We start from the raw sequence: 18,197 nt of genomic DNA on the forward strand, positions 1-18,197 counted from the left end.
GGGTTCTCGGCTGGGAACAACGACCTGCTGGGGTGCCACTGGCCGGGAGTCCGTTCAAATAGAGGTAGCACGACCTCAGCGCACACTCTTGCTCATTCTCCGGGAAAGAAGGGCACTTCTTATGTATGAGCAACTTGAGTGGGTGTTTCCTTGAGGTCAGTTGTATGGCTGGTTCTGGTGCGCTTACTCTTGGAATTTACAAAGTTGGGGTATACCTGGCTCATATTGTATGGGGTGTGCCAGGTCTAAGGAAATTTTGCGTGGCTGTTATGGTGACATCGGCCAAGTTCCTGAACTTTTTGTTGTTATTTTGAGGCCACACCTGGCAGTGATCAGACCTTCCTTCTGGCTGTTTGCTCAGGGATCACTTCTGCCGGTGCTCAGGGTGCTGGGAATTAAACTTGGGTTGGCCGCATGCAGGACAAGCCCCTTCCCTCTGTACTATGTCTCTGGCCTAGTTTCTGTACTTTTTTGAAATTCAATTTTATTGAAAGTCAAATCTACTATGAGAACCAAAAGGGGTTAAGATGTAAAATCAATCGAGTCTGGATACTCAGCGCAGGCTGCCCATGTTGCAAGTATAGTGAAGGGACTGGAGAGATAATACAGCAGGTAAGGCACTTGCCTTATTCGCAGCTGACCTGACCTCAATCCCAGACACTGAATATGGTCCCCACAAGGAATGATCCCTGAGCACAGAGCAGGGATTAAACCCTGAGTATTGCTAGACCCAAAATAAAAACAAAAAAATATAACTGGATGTATTTTATCTTGGCATCTCTATACCAAGACTTCTGGAGCTATGTTGAGGCAGGGGAACTTTTAGGGGATATTAGTTAGGTTTTGCTCTGTGGTCAACTTCTGTGGAGTTGTGAAGAAAGAGAGGTGTCATTGCCAAGGCCTAGGATACCTTCTGCTGTTTAGTATTTAAGATTCCCTCAGCCACAGGCCAACTCATTTCTGAAATATTTTGGGCGTTGGAGAGGGGTTTGAGCCACATGCAGTGCTGCTCAGGGGCTATTCCTGGCAGTGCTTGAGGGACCATATGATATGAACAGGGGTCATATTGAACATGGATCAGCTGTGTGTAAGGCAAAAGCTTTAACACCTCAATTATCTTTCTAGACCTCATTTCTGAAATTGTTGCTAACTTCTTGCCCTTCTCATCTGGGGAGAAAGAATTTCTCAGTTTTCCCCCATCTGCATAGGAGTCTTATTCCTCTCATCTGTGGTATGGAACTAGTATCCAAATCAAAGATTGTGCTGAGGACTGCTGGCTGCTCACCAGGTGAATGCAGTGTGTGTACTGTATGAAGAGAACAAGTGTCAGTAGCACCAGGAAACCTGCTTTAATGTTTCTAATTTCCAACAAACAAACATGTGCTCAAGCCCTTTGAGCTATCTCCTGGTCCCTCTCCCCTCTCTTCTTTTCTCTATCCACCTGGCTTTGATTCAGAATACTTTTTCTGTTTCTTTTTGGACCGCACTTAACAGTGCTCAGGGCTTATTCCTGACTCTGTGTGCAGGGATCACTCTTTGTGGAGCTCAAGGGATCATATGTGGTGCTGGGGGTCAAATCCTGGTTGGCCATGTGTAAGGCAAGCATCCCACATGCACTGTCGGTTCAGTCCTAGGAAATTTTTCTTTACTTTTGAGGGGAAAACCACACCCAGGCAATGCTCAGGGGTTACTTCTGGCACTGCACTCAGGAATTACTCCTGGCAGTGCTGGGGGACCATATGGGATGTCGGGGAATCGAACCCGCATCGGCTGCATGGAGGGCAAACAAACATCCTATCCTGCTGTACTATTGCTCTGGCCACCCCTGTCCACTGTCCTGTCCTCCTGTTGTTCATCGATTTGCTCGAGCGGGCACCAGTAACGTCTCCATTGTGAGACTTGTTACTGTTTTTGGCATATCGAATACAACACGGGGAGCTTGCCAGGTTCTGCCGTGCAGGCGGGATACTCTCGGTAGCTTGCCGGCCTCTCCGAAAGGGACGGAAGGCAAACACCCCTATTGCTCAGGGGTTACTCCTGGCTTATGCACTCAGGAATTACCCCTGGCGGTGCTTGGGGGAACATATGGGATGCTGGAAATGGAACCCGGGTTGGTCGGATGCAAGGAAAATTCCCTATCCACTGTGCTATCGCTCTAGCCCCACCCCTAGGAAATTTTTAAAGAGAGATTTTTTTCAGTCCCAGGAAGTTAACTCAAAGGGCTAGAGTATGTGTATATATCTCTCTCTACACACACTTATATGTATTAACACATATATATATACATATACATATATATGTATGCTCAGGAGATCCTGTGTAGTGCTAGGGATTGTATTTGGGTCAGCTGTGTGCAAGGCAAATGCCCTACCTGCTGTACTAACTCTCTAGCCTCTAGAGATTGCATGTGGAAACCCTGGGTTTGATCCCCAGTATGACATGGTCCCCTAAGCACAGAGCCAGGAGTTATCCCTCCCACCATTGGGAGTTCCATATCCACCAAAGAATAGTTTTTCCTGAGTCTTTGACTTTGAGACAGTTACACAAGACAAAAGCTGGCTGGCACTGAGGAGCATGGCCTTAGCAATAGCATGGCCCACATAGCCCTGAAGACCAAAGTTGCTATGTTTTCTTTCCCAGTGGAGCAATAAGTGGATTAAATCATGAACACTGTTTCCAACTACCCAACCCTCATTCCAATGCGGACACAGTGGATGGGAATCATTTGAAGTGAAAATATGAACATTATTTAATAACTGATCTTCTGTAATAAACCATTTGAAAATATTTTACAAGGAATCACACACACAATAATTTACAAAGTTTCTTGACTTTTTTGTTGCTGTTGTTTTTCCGACTTGTCTGTACAAAATAGAACAACAACCAAAAAAAGGGCAGAGAAAAGGAAATGGCCCCCCAGTCCCGCACAGATCCCCCCAAGCCCGAGGTGAGGGGCAGCCAGGTCGGGTGGGTGATAAGCGGAATCAGACCCAGCTGGGGCTTGTTGGACAACTACCTGATGGGGATTGTTTTGCCTGTTTTTTTTTTTGATTTTTTAAAACTTAAAATATATGTTATTCTGTATATGTTTGATTCTTTTTTATTTTTATATTCTCCATTGAGCACCTGACTACACTACAGTTACACACACGCCCCCGCAAGACACGGCTGGCATCTAGGCTGGGTGTGCAGCATGGGCGGCCACCCCGGCACCAGCAGCGGGCACGGACCATACACACACACTGAGAAAGCGACAAGCAACATGACATTAATTAACGGAGCCATTAATTAATGCATCACCCTCCCCCCTCCTCCCAGTCCATCTAAGCCCCCTGGCCACATCCCCCTGTCCTTAGTCCCCCGCCAGCCCCAAGCTGGGGTGCCTTTGGGGGAAATGACCCGAATGAATGGTGTGAAAGGATGTGCCTGGGCCCAGCCTCTCTGTGCACAGAGTGTGTCCGTGTGTGTGTATGTGTGTGTGTGCGTGTGTGTGTATGTGTGTGTGTGCGTGTGTGCGTGCGCGCAAGTGTGTTCAGCAGGGAAGAGCAGTTTGGCTTCCTGGAGGCAGGAAGTGTATGAATGGGAGATGGGGGTGAGCATAGGCCAGATTAGGGTGGGACAGTCCAGCTAGGAGAGATCAAGATACCCCTGCTAAGGCAAAGGGCAACATCTGGTGAGGGATCCTCTGCCAAAGGGTGCGGGCAGGGGCACGCAGTCCCACCGGGGGCCTGACACTAGTGAGAAATGGTTACAATGAGCACCTGCGGGGTGAGAGGGCCTTTGGGGGACACTGGCGGCTAGGGAGGCACAGAGGGCTCTTTACCCCCTGCCCCAGCATTTGGCACTGTTTGACATTCAGCTTTAGAGGCAGAGGACCAGCGGGCTGCAGGTCAAATTTGCGGTGGGCAGTGAGCAGGAGATGGAGTGTGCACATGCCAACCCTCCCGCCAACCTTTTGCCCTGTGTAAGGCTTTGTGAGCCCCGATCCCACACCACCGTGTGCCCTCCTGGGCTTTTCTGACCAGAAGTCACTTTCTGTCCTCAGGGCTCCAGATGTGGGCGGTGGTATCTGAGCCAGTGTTCCTGTCACTGTCCTGACACCTGTGGTGCTGGGATGTGGCCGTAGCATGAGAGGGCCAGAAGCCCCCCCCCAACAGGCTACCCCAGGACCTCTCTCATGCTCTGACTTAACCTGGGATCGCAGAGCCCCAAACTGCCCATCTCAAATTCCTCCAAAACTCCCAGAGGATCAGGATTTGGATTGGGTGGGCTAGAAGGGTGAAGCTGGAGTCCAGTTGGGCCTAAGTCTCCCCACAAAGGGGACCTCAGGCAAGCAAGCTGCGAGGCCTGGTTTGTCAACCACTGCGCCTTCCTGTCCCAGCTGTGGGGGATGAGTCCAAAGGGACAGGGAGGTTCTGAGGGCATTTTGTCAGTTCTGTGGTGACAGGTGGCTTGGGAAGCCTAAGACCTGCAGGCCTTCCTTTGGAACCCCCCCAACTCCTAGGTGCAGATCTGGGGTGGGGTCTGGCGAGCTCAGATCCTTGCTAAGGGAGGGGCGAGGCTCTACGGCGGCGGGTGGCAGCAGAGAGTGAGGGGCGGGTGTCGGGGGGTGGGGGGGAGCTGGGAAGAGGCGGGGAGGCCTGCGGGGTGGGGGCGGGGGCGGGGGAGGGGCGGGGGCGCTCAGCGGCGGCGCGAGGCGTGGGCGTGGGCGTGGACTTGAGGCTGCGGCCGGGGAGGCAGGCCCAGGAGCAGCAGCAGCTGCAGGGAGACCAGGACGCCTAGCGACGGCGGGAAGGACGCTCCGCGGCCACAGTCTGAGGTATCTTCCTGCGGGCAGAGACAGAACGGGCGCAGGTTGGCCCGGGCGGGCGGGCGGGCGGGCGGGTCGGGCAGGATCAGTCCTGGGTCGGGACGCGCAGCCCCGCGACCTCTTCCTTACCGTCGCGTTGTAGTCGAAGCAGATGTGCGGGCCTCTCCGGTACCGCGGTCTCTGCACCAACTCACACTGCTCCGGGCCGTCCGCTGGGCATGGGTGGGGAGTCAAGGAGGCGGCGGCGCGGGGAGGGCGCGCGGGGCGGGAGGGGGCGGCGCGCAGGGCGGGGCGGGGAGAGGCGGGGTAGGATACAGTGTGTCTCCTTCTGCAGCAGCCGGCCCGCCTCGCACTGGCTGCACAACGGCTTCTCGGCCACCACGAAGAGCAGGTTGGTGTTGGTCAACCTCTGAGCGTGGAACAGCCTGCGGCAGCCCCCCCGAAGGCGGGGCGTTGAGTAGCTCCGCCTTCGCACTATCCCCGCCCACTGCCGCCCCCATATCAGCAAGGACCCCACCCCCAAAGCCCCACCCCTACACCCGCCCCAGGGCCTCGCCCTCAGGGCCCCGCCCTCAGGGCGCCCCTACATCGGCCCAGGGCCCCGCCCTCAGGACGCCCCACACCAGCCCAGGGCTCCGCCCTCCGGGCCCCGCCCCTGCTTCAGCCCCAGAGCCACGCCCCCATATCAGCGTAAGGCCCCGCCCCACCCCATCCCGGGCGCCCGCACCTGGAACAGTTGCCGCAGTCGATGATGGCATTGTAGGAGACGTTCACTGATCCGAAGTAGTACTGGGTCTGTTTCATGACACAGCTGCTCTCTCGCCCCTCGGGGCTCCCCTCGGCCTCCGCGGGGTCTGCGAAGGCGCAGAGCATCTTAGCCCTCCACCCGTGGCGTGTAGCTCCGCGCCGCCTTCGACCTAGAGAGGGGAGGGGCCGCCACACCCCTACCTACCTGCTTGGAACCAGCTGTGGTAGATGAGCCCATAGAGAAGCTGCTGGAACAGGGACCTGCAGGGCAGGGAGCCTGTGGTCAGTACCCCGTACTACTTCTGAGCCTTCCTGGCCACCCTCTTGCGGACTCACCAGGCGGCAGCAGAGGTCCACCAGGCCAGGTTAAGGAAATCTGCAATGGTGGGCTGCAGCGGAGAGAGAGAGGGGCCAGGGCTGTGACTGCTGCACCCCGCCCCCCAATTGCCCCCAGCTCTCTAGTCAAGAGACGGCAGGTGCCATCTGTCTCCTGATCCCTACGTCTACAGGAGTCATTGCCACTCACCACAAAAACACCGCGGGGTGCAGCACCCAGGTTGCCAGGAGGTTGGGGGGCACAGGCCGCCTGGTAGTCATAGGACTCTTTTCGGGCGTAGAAAGAATTATTGTAGAGGGCCAGCATCAGGTTGGCATCCACCTCACTGAAGAACCTGCCCACCTGGGGATTCCGAGAGGGAGCCTTGTCAACCCCCAGAAGGCTCCGAGAGGGCTCCCGTCCTGCCCTTCTACCTGCTCTCCGGCCCTCACCTGGTCCCACTGGTGGTTCTGGTTTGACAGCACCAGGAAACCCCCGTCATCAATGAGCACACACAGCAGGTCCTGAGGGGGAAGAGGGTTCAGGCCCAGACATCCCTCCCCAGGGCCTGGCAGGCCAAGGCTGGGGTGCAGGGGGCACCATCACCCTAGTTCTGGTGAAGATGATGGGGGAGCTTCAGGCCAAGGGATGGGGTCAGCTAGGCTCGGGGAACACATACCTCGTTGTTAACCTCGCAGTCCATCTCACAGTGGCTGCTGGGGCCGCACTGCTGGGCAGAGAGCAAGGACCATGAGGTGTCCTTCAGGTTCCCTCCCATCCCTCCATACCCTTCATACATCGGGGCTCCTGAGCCAACTATAACATCCTGCCCTCCTCTAGGGGCCAGAGCCACCTGGGAGCCTTGGTAGGGTTTCCTGGGCTCCCCAGAAGGGGTACTGCTGGGCTTTCTGTCCCCAGACTACTCAAGTACCTTTTTTTTTTTCTTTTTGAATCACACCCAGGGATGCCCTGGGGTTAGTCCTGGCTATGTACTCAGGAATTACTCCTGGAGGTGCTGGGGGACCATATGGGATGCCGGAATCAAACCTGGGTCGGCCTCGTGCAAGGCAAATGCCCTACCCACTGTACTATCGCTCTGGCCTCCTTAAGTACCTTCTGAGGTTGGTCCTGATGGGTTCGGTTGCTGGCCAGCACCTTGAACTTCTCAGCCCAGGCTTCTAGGTCCAGTTTAACACCTACCACTGGAGGGAGAGTAGGGGGCATCAATGCCTGTCTACCTGGACAGCATCTGCCCACTGTCTCTGCTCATCTCCATCCTGGGCATTTACCTGCTGGCCTCAGTGTGCGCCCGCCCAGGCTGAGCTCCACAGCTGTGCTGACAAGGATGCCCACCGTGTCATTCTCCAGCTCCACAGGCCTCATCAGGGCTGGGGGTGGGGTGGTCAGTCAGGAGCGGGTGGTCACCCTGATCACTCCCAGATGGGCTCTGTGGACCGGGGCACCGGAGCCAGAGTCCGCGCCCAGTCTAAGTGCCCACTCCCAGCCCGGTATTTTGTAGGGTGTGGTTCTTCTTGTCCGTCCCTGTCTCAGTCCGCCCTTGAGTGGTGGCCTCAGAGCACAGCACTGATGTGCTGACATAGACAGGGTTGCAGTGGTGTGTTTCCTGGGTGCTCACTCACCATCCTGGTGTGGGGGTTTGAAGATGTAGCCCTGGTTATCCAGGCTGCGGCGGTAGAAGCTGGCATTGAAAGGTTCAGGGTTCTCTGTCCAGTCCTCAGCTGCCCTGCTCAGAGACAGGCAGAGTCTGATGGCAGCGGGGGCCCACAGGGGTGTGGCAGCAAGACAGGTGGGGCTGGGCTGGGGCAGGACATCAGGTCATGGGTGATTCTTTTTTTTTTTTTCTGTTTGGGTCACATCCAACAATGCCCGGGGGTAGTCCGGGCTCTGCACTTAGGAATTACTCCTGGCGGTGCTCAGTAATATGGGATGCCAGGGATTGAACCTGGGTTGGTGGCTGTGTGCAAGGCAAATGCCCTACCTGCTGTACTATCACCCTGGCCCCCATGGGGTAGCTCTTACTTGTTGGGGAAGACACGTGTGATGCCACCATCCGTGGAGGCAAACACCGCCAGGAGGCTGTACCTGGGGGGAGGAGGGAGGTGAGGTCATAGATTTGCTGTCTGCCAGATGGGACCAGGATCTGGGGCCTACCCCAATTTCCTGTCCCCCTCGGCAGAGCAGTGCCTACGTGTTCAGATCCTGGTCCCGCCACACTCGCTCCACCAGCTGTTGCGTGATGCCTGTGTCCAGAATCAGATTGTGCAGGAGGAAGTTGTTACCTGAAACGGGAGGGCGGGGTGCGGGGGTGTCTTCTCAAGATTCCTGACCCACCTGCTTCCCAAGTCCAAGGTCCCACTAGAATCTTCCTCCTGGCCTGGCCCAGGCCATCTGCTTGGCTTGGGTCTGCCTGGGGTTGGGTTCTCCTGGGCTGCTCTGGCACTCACATTGCTTTGAGTCTGGAGTCACTTTCTCCATGAGCTCAATGAAGTTTTTCAGGAACTCGGTGTTGTTGTCTGAGGCATTCAGGTCCTTGCAGTACTCTCTGGGGTGGGGAGGGGTAAGAAGAATGGGCTTGGGGGGCTGGACAGATCAGTGAGGTATAGGTTTCCCGCAGGCCTGCCTGGCCAGGTGCTGAGAAGCCTAGGCATGGGTAAGGTGTGAGCATGACTCACATTTTCTTTTCTTTTTTGGGATCATATCCAGCGGTACTCAGGGATTACTCCTGGCAGGACTCAGGGAATTGTATGGGATGCCAGGAACTGAACCCAGGTCAGCTTTGTGCAAGGCAACTACCTTCTGTACTACCTCTCTGAACCCATGATTCACATTTTAATTGGGACCACCCCAGCAGTGCGGGGGTAGGGTCTTGTGTGTGTGTATGTGTGTGTGTGTGTGTGTTTGTGTGTGTATTTGGGGGGGTCATACTTGGTGATTACTCAGAATTACTCCCGGCAATGCTCGAGGGGCCATATGGGATGCTGGGGATTAAACCCAGGTCAGGAGTGTGTAAAGCAAGTGCCCTACCCATTGTACGATCTCTTCAGCCCCATGGATCATATATATTCTTACAGGTGGCAGCCATTCTGCTGGCCAGGCTGCTGGTCCTGGATAGGTGATGGCTGATGTCAGAGTGAAGACCTGCCATGTTCTCTTGCCACAAATAAGAGTTGGCCGAACGCCCACCATCCGTGTCCCTGGATCCATGTGCCTGGTGTGGGTCCATGGTCCCAGTTGGCACATGAAGATAGGACTGCGCATGGAACACGCCCCCTCCCAGTCGGTTCAACTTTGCCCCTGGCTGTCACATCTACCTGTGTGTGGGAGTCCAGGATCAGGCCTGTGGGTACCAAGTATGGAGCGGGGCCCCGGGAGCTGAGTCTACGACTTTATCTTGCTGCTTTCTGGCCCTAGCACAAGCACCTGGAGCCTCAGCCCTTCCCATCACACCCAGAGGTGACAGGTGTCAGGGAACCGGGGCCCTGAGACTGGTGCTCTCTGGCAGGGGTGCTCTTCCCTGAGGCGGACAGGTCCAGTTCCTCCTCAGAACCCTCGTCAGGCAAGGGCGAGGTGGACAGGAAGGTCCTCTTGGCTGTCTTGCAGAGCTCGCTCCTGTCCTGGCTTTCCACCAGAACTCCCCCATGGCCAGGGTGGCAGTGACCTGCACAGCTCCAGTGACCCCTTGCTGCCTCCCCAGGCTGGCCGGGCCCATGACTTGGTTGCCAGTCCCCACTGCTCTCTGGCCCCTAGACCTTCTGTGGAGTGCCCACCCTGCCCACCTACATGTGGAGGCCACAGCTGATACACCCGGAGTGGCACTCGCCTGCAGTTGAGATCCGTCATCTGCAGTCTCCCCCCAGTATATACGCTGACATTAGTGGATTACTTCATTCACTCACCAACACAATTTATTGAGCTGTCCTGAGCCAAAGATACGGCGGTGGCAGGAGCGGTCCCTGCCCTCAGGGCTTCTGTGCTCCCCCCAGCCTGGTCACTCGTCCCCACAGCCACCGATGCACACAGCCTGCTTTGTATTCCCACGCGGGACTCCCGAACACACACACAGACTCACAAGCACGAACGCACATCTACATGGTCACAGAGAACTCGGTGCATGCACCACGTGCACACACGCGGAGGGGAGGTGTGTCCAGAGCCCGTGCGGTGCCTCAGGGTGCCCTTGGGTCTCTGTCGCTGCACCCACCTGCCCTCAGCCCAGGCTGGGCCACAGGGCGGCCGACAAGTCTGCAGGCAGAGGGTGCATGAGAGGGTGTGTGCGACGCCCAGCAGGCGCTGAAGATCTGGGCCCACCCTGCCCGAGCAGCTCCTCCGAGTGTCTGCCCCCCACCCCCTCAGTGAGCCACCACCGCTAGACTTGGCACTGCCCACAGGGGCTCTGGCTGGCTCAGCAAACACTGACTGACACAGGACAAGTATGGAGTGCGGGTTGAGGGGGCAGTGGGAGGGCACCACAAACCAGACCAACAGCTGCCCAGTGCGGAGTGGACTGCAGACAGCCAGCCCAAGGCAGAGGGGGGCTCCTTCCTGGGGACCTGGGAGGGCGGGAAGGTGTGGAGTTCAGAGCCCTCCCACCCCAGGCCAGGGCGGAGCCAGAGTGGCGGTCACAGCTGCCTGGGGCGGCTGCATGGCCCCCGGTGTGCACACGGCCGCACGCACGGTGGGGCTATGCATGGGGGTGGCGACACTGCACAGGACAGACACACAGAGCTCCGGGTAGCAGTGCAGGAAGCGGGCCAGGGCGGTCGGGGTGGGGGAGGACACCTCAGCAAGGCCACACGCAAGCTACCTGGGAGCAATGAAAACATGTCCTTCAGACTCAAAGCTGCTGGGGAGCAGGAACTCAAAATCTGCAACAGAAACGGGGGGTTATCCGGCGAGGGCTGGGGAGGCAGGAGGCCAGGGGGCTCAGAGCTGAAGGGGCTGGAGGGACGGGGAAGAGGGTGTCTGGGGTGGGAGGGGGAAGGCACCAGCAAAGAGGGAACCCGCCACTTCCACGTTCAAGTTCGAGCCAAGAGAGAAGGGGCAGGTGGGGAGGGGAGGGCCTGTGGAGACTAGAGCATGGCAGGAGGAGGGCAGTTATAGCCAATATGTTGCCCGGGCCGGTCCTCTGTCGGCAGTGAGTCCCTTGGCGTGGCTGTATATGCTCCCATACGGCTGTATAGCACATATACACGGACACACACACACACATATATATATACACACACTGCTATATATATGCATGGTCTGGGGGAGGCGCCAGTCTCGCTCTTATCACATCCATAATGGAAAAAAACCGCATGCTGAGCTTCCTTTGCCTCCAAAGAGACTTTGAGGAAGGGAATTGGCTTTTGGCAGCGGATTGTATCTCTCTTTCTTTGCTGCAGCTGTTTGCATTTTGGTAGGTCTTGCTTTTATTCTGTGTCAGGCATCAACATGGCCAAACCGAGGGGGTTTCTCACGGGCAGAGACAGTCCAACCAGAGACGGTGTGGGCAGCTGGGGGTGGGCTGCAGTGCATTGTGGGGCGTGGGGGAGTCCCATGACCCTCCCTGGGGCAGGAGGCTGGGGGAGGGGGCTGGGAGGGGTAGGGACATTGCTCAAAACTGCACAGCTACTCTCTGGATGGGGGATATGTGGGGGGGCTAGAGTGGGGTTTCTTCCTAGCACTCTCTGCTAGCTTCCTTCCTAGCAGGGAGGAGTGTAGGAGCTCCAGGGCTGTGGGGTGCTCTTGAGGGAAAGTTTCCCATTGGGCCTCTGACTGGAGCTTGTGATCTGGGTGTGTGTGGAGGTGAGCATGTTTATGTGTGCGTGGAGGTGCACGTTGGAACGTGTGTGTGTTTTTGTGTGTGTGTGAGTGATGGTAATGTGGGTATTGGGATCTGGTCATGTAGCCCTTGGAGTGCTTCTATGGCCTTTCCTTGCCTAATGGACTGGCCTACATTTGGGAGGGGTCCCCCATGCTCAGCCATTGTCCACAGGTTGTTCTGCCTTCCTAGTGTATCCTGACTGCAAACTTTCTTCCTCTGCCCTCTCAAGGCAGGGGTTAGTGGTGGTGGGGGGATGGGGGGTGGGGTGGGCCGTCTTTCCTCTTTCCAAATACTCCCACAATGCACTGCAAGATTCTGGGAGGGGGCATTCGGGGTGGCCGGCAGGCTGGGCAGTCACTGGTTGGACCGTTGCTTTCTGATGGGACTGTGAGGCAGGGTCTGGACACAAGCCGACAGGGAGAGGGAGAGAGAAGAGGAGGTAGGGAGGAGGGGGGAGGCTAGGCTATGGCTGGCTTCCTCCCAGGGCCCTGCATTTCTGGGGTCACTGGGGGGGAGTTGGGAGGGGGAGAAAAGACAACTCAAGCCAGTGGGAGCAGGGCACGACCCCCACCCCCATCTAGGCCAGTGTGGGCTTCTCTCTCCCCTTTGCTGGACTGAGCTGGCAGGACCCTGGAGCTCGGTGTGGAGTCTGCTTCCAGCCATGGGTTCCGAGATGGGGCACCCCTCATGACTCTGCAGGTCCTCTGTGTGCTGGGGGTCCCTGTGCACTGTGCAGCACCCCGCATGTGCTGTGTTCTCACCACCTGGCTATGCAGCCTGCTTTGGGACTCACTGCCTCCCTTTCCCGACGTCTCTCTGAGGCCTGGAGCCCTTCCTTTACACGCACCCTACTTCCCTCTAAGTTTTCTGCTTGCTCTTAGGGTCCAGACAGATCCCCTCCTATTGTCGGCCGGCCCACACTCCAGTCTGCCTTTCTTCCAAAGGGGCTGTCTGCAGGAGTTGCAGGAAGGGGGCCCGGGGCATCATCCAGGATGTGTCTTAGGCCTTGCTCTGTAGGCCACAGGCTGCCCCTCTCCTGCCACTGCCTTGGAGGAGGGCCTGAGGTCTCACAGCCCTCTCTGCCCGGCTTTGTGGGATGCTCACTCTGGAGCCGCTGCTGGAGATCAGAGGAGGGAGAATGACCCCAGAGGAGCGCTTGAGCTGCGGGCGCTTTCCCGTAACCTCGCCGCAGCCCCTCGGGGGCCGGTCTCCCCATTAGTAGCTCAGGGGTGAGAAGTCTCCAGCTCTGGCCCCACTGTTGAGTTGTCTTGGAGGGACAGAGAACGGGGAGCAGGCGGGGGCCTGCCCTGTGGGTGGAGGAGGATGAGGAGGGGGCGTGAGCTCTCAGGACACAGGACCCTGCAGGCAGAGCTGGGGTCAAGGGCCCCTGTCGCTAACGGGGCTCAGGGGTCAGAGGAAAGGCGAGAACTAGAGGAACCAAGGGGATGCTGGGTGGGGTTCCTGGAGAGCGGGGATTTGGCTCATCCTGGGCAGGGAGGGGGGCAAGCAGGGGTGTGAGGGCGGGTGGGGGAGGAGGAGGGTGCACTGGTTCTGAATATACTTGCCCTTCAGTTTGCTGATTGGCACTGGGACAGTCCACCAAGAGAGAAAGCGAGGAAAACAAAAACAACACAAACACAAAAACAAACGAAAAGGGGGAGGGGGAGGGGCACAAACAATATTTTATTCAATGGCTGTTTGAATGAAAATATTGTGTCTCATCATCATACCGAAAGGAAACTTCTTGCAAAAACGACATGAGAGAGAAAGAGAGAGCGAGAAAAATCAAAGAGATGAGCCCCAGTCGGCCAGGCAGGTGGGGGGCGCCTGGTGCGGCCAGAGCCCCAGCCTCCCTCCCAGTGACCTCTGGTGGTGGCAGGCGACCGCAGGCTCCGGAGGCCTCTTGGGGAAGACCCAGGGTGAGTTGGGCATGCAGGGAGGAGCTGCAGGCAGAGAAGGGGGCAGGAAGAGGGGAGAGGAGGGCAGGGCAGGGGGGTGGGGGTGGTACAGGGCTGAGGGAAGGAGGGAAGGGGGGAGGGAGGGAAAGGAGGAGCAGGAGGAAGAAGAAGGAGGGAGGGTGGTGGGCCAGAGGGAGGGGAGAGGCAGGAGAGGGCAGAGGGGAGGAGGAGGATCAGGGGGCAACAGACAGGGGACGGAGAGGGCTGTGGGGAGTGGGGAAGGAGAGATAAGAGGAGGGGGTGTCTTCCAGGAGTGCAGCCCCCAGGGATGTGCGGAGGAGGCAGGCTAAGGCGGGAAGACACGGAGCAGGAGAAACCAAAAACAGAAACCTCAACGGAAACCATGAGAGAATGGTCTGGAACCAAATCTGAGAAAAGGCGAGCATGCAGATTTCCACAGACTTTCCGATGGCCATGGCCGGTGCCCCAGCCTGCGGGCACCTGGGGGCTGGGCAGATGGGGCAGGAGGGGCTGTCTTGCCGCAAGCGGCTGGTTCTGCTGCCTGGGGACGGCCAGGGTGCGGGCGGAGGCAGGGGTGCAGGGCGCAGGCAGGGGCTGGGCCACTTACACTTGACCTGCAGGATCTGGTCGCTGAGGTTGGCCTGGAGGTAGAAGGTGCTGTAGGGTGGGAGCACTAGCCCGAGGCTGGGGAGGAGGGAGAGGAGGAGCTGGTCAGTACTGGAAGGAGGCTGGCCACAGGCCTCTCCCCAGGGCCTTGAAGCCGGGTGGACAGGCCTGGGCTGTGGCACTTCCTGAACACAAGGACAATGTCCCAGTAGCTGGGGGAGGAAGGGGGCTCATGGCCTAGAGGCCAGCACCCTGGGCACACACCAGGGCCTGGTACTCCCCCCCAACTCTTCTGGAGGCCTTCCAGGGCTCCCCCAACCCCTGCTCCACCCCTCACTCCCAGCAGCCTCTCCCAGCACACCACCTGCCCACACAGCTTCCTCCATCTGGCTGGCAGCAGCTCCCAGGGGCTGGAAAATCCCAGTGAGTGAGCTGGGCGGGTGGGTGCTGCCTGGGAGAAGGATCCGAGTCCCCAGAGATGCCAGCACTAACTCAGGCTGGTTCTGGAGGGGTGATGGGGGCATTCCATGAGTGCACGAAAGAAAGCCTGCAACTGACTGGCCTTCCCTACTGGGCAGGCCTGCTGCCTGCAAATGCACATACTGAGGATGCTATCCAGGGATGGACACCCCGGGGGGCAGGACTCAAGAGATGGCCATGGGGAAACTTTAGCAGCTGCCAAGGGAGAGCCAGGGTGTCCTGTGTGCCCAGAAGGTGGCGATGGCTCCTAAAGAGCCAGCAGGAGACCCCCAAGCACTGAGTTCAGGGTGAGCAGCCGGTGACTGGTGCCCCATAGTGCAGAGTCCTACCGCTGGCAGGCTGGCGTGGGAAAGAAGGGGGGACAGCAGGGCTCAGGCTTTGGCTCTGGGGTGGCCCCCAACCCCCCATCCCTGGCCTGCTCACCTGTAGTTGGTGCTCCGTATAGGTACCCAAGTGTAGTTCCGCATCACTTCATCGATGTACCGCTGCGAGAAGAGGCAGGGTGAGGTACTGTGGCAGGAAGGAGCGGCTGGGGGGCAGGAGGGTCCCCCACCCCATTTTCTCACCTCATCCAGGGACTTGACCAAGGCTCGGATCTGCCTGTGGCCCTTGTTGCCGTCGATCATACTCCGACGGATCTGGGAGGGCAAGACAGGAGGGGTGCGACCCCTTTCCTCCTCTGCGCTGGGTGCCCCCCATCCCTACTCACTTCTCCCTACCTCCTCCTTATTCTCGTCCTCCAGCTCTGCATCCAGGAAGTCCAGAGTCACAGGCTCCCGGAAGTTGGTGGTCTAGGGGAGGTGGGGCAGGAAGTCAGGGGTCCCCATCTGGCACAGCCTGCCCTTCCTGCTCCTCCCCACCCCCCCTCCTCCATGCTCACCTGGGGCTTAAGGTTGGGGTGAAGCAGCACATAGCCGTTCAGGTCAATGGCAAACACGTAGCCGTTGGCACCAAGCTGTGGGGGAGATTGGGACTCAGGGCCAGACGGCTGGGCAGACCCCCAGTGCTCCTCCTTGTCCTGATTGGCTTTCACGGATGCGGTGCCTACCTTTCTGAGGCCTCCACATGCTCACATGCCCCGTGAAGCAGGCTTGCCTCTGTTGCCAGGCACAGCACTGGCCCTGGCCGAGGATGACCAGCGTTGCTGTGGGGTTTACTGGCACTCAGTTCCGGTTCTTTCTTTTTTTTTTTTTTTCTTTTTGGGTCACACCCAGCGATGCTCAGGGGTTACTCCTGGCTCTGCACTCAGGAATCACTCCTGGCGGTGCTCAGGGGACCATATGGGATGCTGGGAATTGAACCTGGGCTGGCTGCGTGCAAGGCAAATGCCCTACCCGCTGTGCTATCGCTCCAGCCCCTCAGTCCCAGTTCTTAACGGAACTGCTGGTCTGTTGGAGTGCCCCACAGGAAGGTGGCTAACCATGCCATTTCAGCAGAGCACGGCAGATCCTGGGAAGCCTGAGGCCTGGGGCATCCTTTCTGGATGGAAGAGAAGGCAAGAGGCAGGACCCTGCATACATTCAGCCCTTACCTCTGAGCCTGCTTCTCGTAGCTTACAGGAGCCAAGGATAGGCCCTCATGGGGCCCAGGGTTAGAGTGCTGCCCCATCTGCCTCTTCTCCACTGGGGCCCTTCCCTGCTTTTTTGGGGGCCACATCCAGCAGGGCTCGGGGCTTATTCCTGGTTCTGCACTCAGGGATCACTCTTGGCAGACTCAGGGGACCATATTGGGTACTGGGACTTGAACCGGGTCAGCTGCATGCAAGGCAAACATGCTACCCACTGTACTATTTATTGCTTGGGCCTTTATTTTTTTTTTTTTTGTCTGAAGGTGACTGACAGCAATGACTAAATAAGTCATATGCTATTTACCTGCAAAGGTTAGTTTAGAAACCCTCCCCCGTCTTTCGTCCTTAGGCCTTGGCCCAGAGAGTTCCCTCTGCTTCTAAGTTATCCCTCCCTTTCTTTTTCCCCAGGCACTCCTGCTCTTTCCGCAGTTCACCCCATGGCACATGTTTGGCCTACCCTGTTACTGTGTGGCTGTGAGCTGAGAATAGCCTTGTATTCTGCATTGTTGTTGTTGTTTTGGGCCACAACCAGCAGTTCTCAGAGCTTACTCCTGGCTCTGCACTCAGAGGTCATTCCTGGTGCTCAGGGGACCGTATGGGGTGCTGGGGATGGAACCTGGGTCAGCAGCTTGCAAGGCAAATACCTTATACTCCTTCCCTGTTTTTTTATTTTTAATATCATTTTTTGAGGATTTTGGGTCACTTAGTAGTGCTTAGGAGTGCAGTCTTGGGCTTAGGGACTGTGCCCGGCAGTGTCAGGGATGGAACCAGGGTCAGCTTTATATGCAAGGCAAGTGCTTTTGTTATCCTTTTTTTTTTTTTATGTATCATCATGATCTTTTTAAAAATATTGAATCACTATGAGATACATAGTTACAAAGTTGTTCATGATTGGGTTTCAGTCATAAAGTGTTCCAACATCTGTCCCTTCAACAGTGTGCATTTCCCACCACAGTGTCCCCAGTTTCCCTCCCGTCCCCCCACCTCAGTCTGCCTCTATGGCAGACACTTCTCTCCTCCTCCTCTCTCTCTCTCTCTCTCTCTCTCTCTCTCCCTCCCCACCCCCCTTTCTCTCTCCTTTTAGGCACTATGGTTGCAAGGCAAGTGTTTTAACCTCTGTACTTTTCATAGATGGGAACTGGCTCAGCAGCAGAGTGCAGTCCTTGGGCGTATGAAGCCTTGAGTTCTGTCCTCAGCACAGTTGTGAATCCCTCCTCCTCCTCCAGCACTGTGGGGTGTGACTCCGGTGGTTCCTGAGTATCACCACCACAAATCCCCCCAAGTTTTTTTTTACATATGTTTTAGGCCCTGGTGGTGGGGTGCACCAGGTGGTACTTGGGAGGAACCAGCGTCACACACACAGTGCCGTGGGTGGCTGCCAAGGCCACACGGTCTATTGGGGTGGGGGCTTGTGGGCCAGGGCATAAGCCCATGGCCTTGTACATTTGTTTACTCTACCACTGAGCCACAGCCCAATTCAGTTGTTTTTGTTTTGGGGGCCACACCTGGCAGTGCTCAGGGGTTATTCCTGGCTCTGAGCTCAGAGATCACGCCTGGTGAGCTCTTGGGACCATATGTGATGCCAGGGGTTGAACCTGGGTCAGCCTGTGTTAGGCAAAAACCATACCCGCTGTGCTATTGCTCCAGCCTCACCAGTTTTTTTTTTAAAGTAGCAGGAAATGATTGAAAGAATAATTATATTTCATGATGTGAAAATGACCTGAAATTCAAATTTCAGTATCCACAAATAAAACTGTATTGGAACACAGCCAGGCCCACTTATTTGTTTTGTCTGTGGCTGTCTTTTTCATACAACAGCAGAATTGAGTTTGGCTACGAGTTTAGGTTGGCAGAGCCTCACAGTCCGGCTCTTTGTGGAGAGTTTGCTGGCCCCAGCTTTAGGCCCAAGGTCACTGCCTCTGGAT

General features: G+C 56.9%; 1 protein-coding gene across 8 annotated transcripts in view; it reads right to left on the reverse strand.

The window, feature by feature from the left end:
• Positions 1-4,611: 4,611 nt before the first annotated feature.
• CACNA2D2 (calcium voltage-gated channel auxiliary subunit alpha2delta 2) overlaps positions 4,612-18,197 on the reverse strand; it is a 135,290-nt gene continuing 121,704 nt past the window's right edge. The window contains exons 18-39 of one of the 8 annotated variants that reach the window (XM_056128995.1): positions 15,586-15,660; positions 15,425-15,496; positions 15,272-15,343; positions 15,129-15,190; positions 14,227-14,303; positions 13,266-13,286; positions 10,699-10,759; positions 8,339-8,436; positions 8,083-8,173; positions 7,914-7,976; positions 7,514-7,617; positions 7,163-7,261; positions 6,987-7,075; positions 6,553-6,603; positions 6,326-6,397; positions 6,084-6,236; positions 5,894-5,946; positions 5,763-5,818; positions 5,538-5,664; positions 5,125-5,235; positions 4,940-5,027; positions 4,612-4,827 (exon numbers count right to left, since the gene is read on the reverse strand). In XM_056128995.1, coding sequence (XP_055984970.1) covers positions 4,681-4,827; positions 4,940-5,027; positions 5,125-5,235; positions 5,538-5,664; positions 5,763-5,818; positions 5,894-5,946; positions 6,084-6,236; positions 6,326-6,397; positions 6,553-6,603; positions 6,987-7,075; positions 7,163-7,261; positions 7,514-7,617; positions 7,914-7,976; positions 8,083-8,173; positions 8,339-8,436; positions 10,699-10,759; positions 13,266-13,286; positions 14,227-14,303; positions 15,129-15,190; positions 15,272-15,343; positions 15,425-15,496; positions 15,586-15,660 — 1,842 coding nt within the window. In that variant the 3' untranslated portion in view covers positions 4,612-4,680. The remainder of the gene's footprint in view (positions 4,828-4,939; positions 5,028-5,124; positions 5,236-5,537; positions 5,665-5,762; positions 5,819-5,893; positions 5,947-6,083; positions 6,237-6,325; positions 6,398-6,552; positions 6,604-6,986; positions 7,076-7,162; positions 7,262-7,513; positions 7,618-7,913; positions 7,977-8,082; positions 8,174-8,338; positions 8,437-10,698; positions 10,760-13,265; positions 13,287-14,226; positions 14,304-15,128; positions 15,191-15,271; positions 15,344-15,424; positions 15,497-15,585; positions 15,661-18,197) is intronic. The other 7 variants (XM_056128996.1, XM_056128997.1, XM_056128998.1 and 4 more) reach the window with 7 other exon arrangements.

This window comes from Sorex fumeus, unplaced genomic scaffold (genome assembly GCF_029834395.1).
Source record: "Sorex fumeus unplaced genomic scaffold, SorFum_2.1 ptg000072l, whole genome shotgun sequence".
Taxonomy (NCBI): Eukaryota; Metazoa; Chordata; class Mammalia; order Eulipotyphla; family Soricidae; genus Sorex; species Sorex fumeus.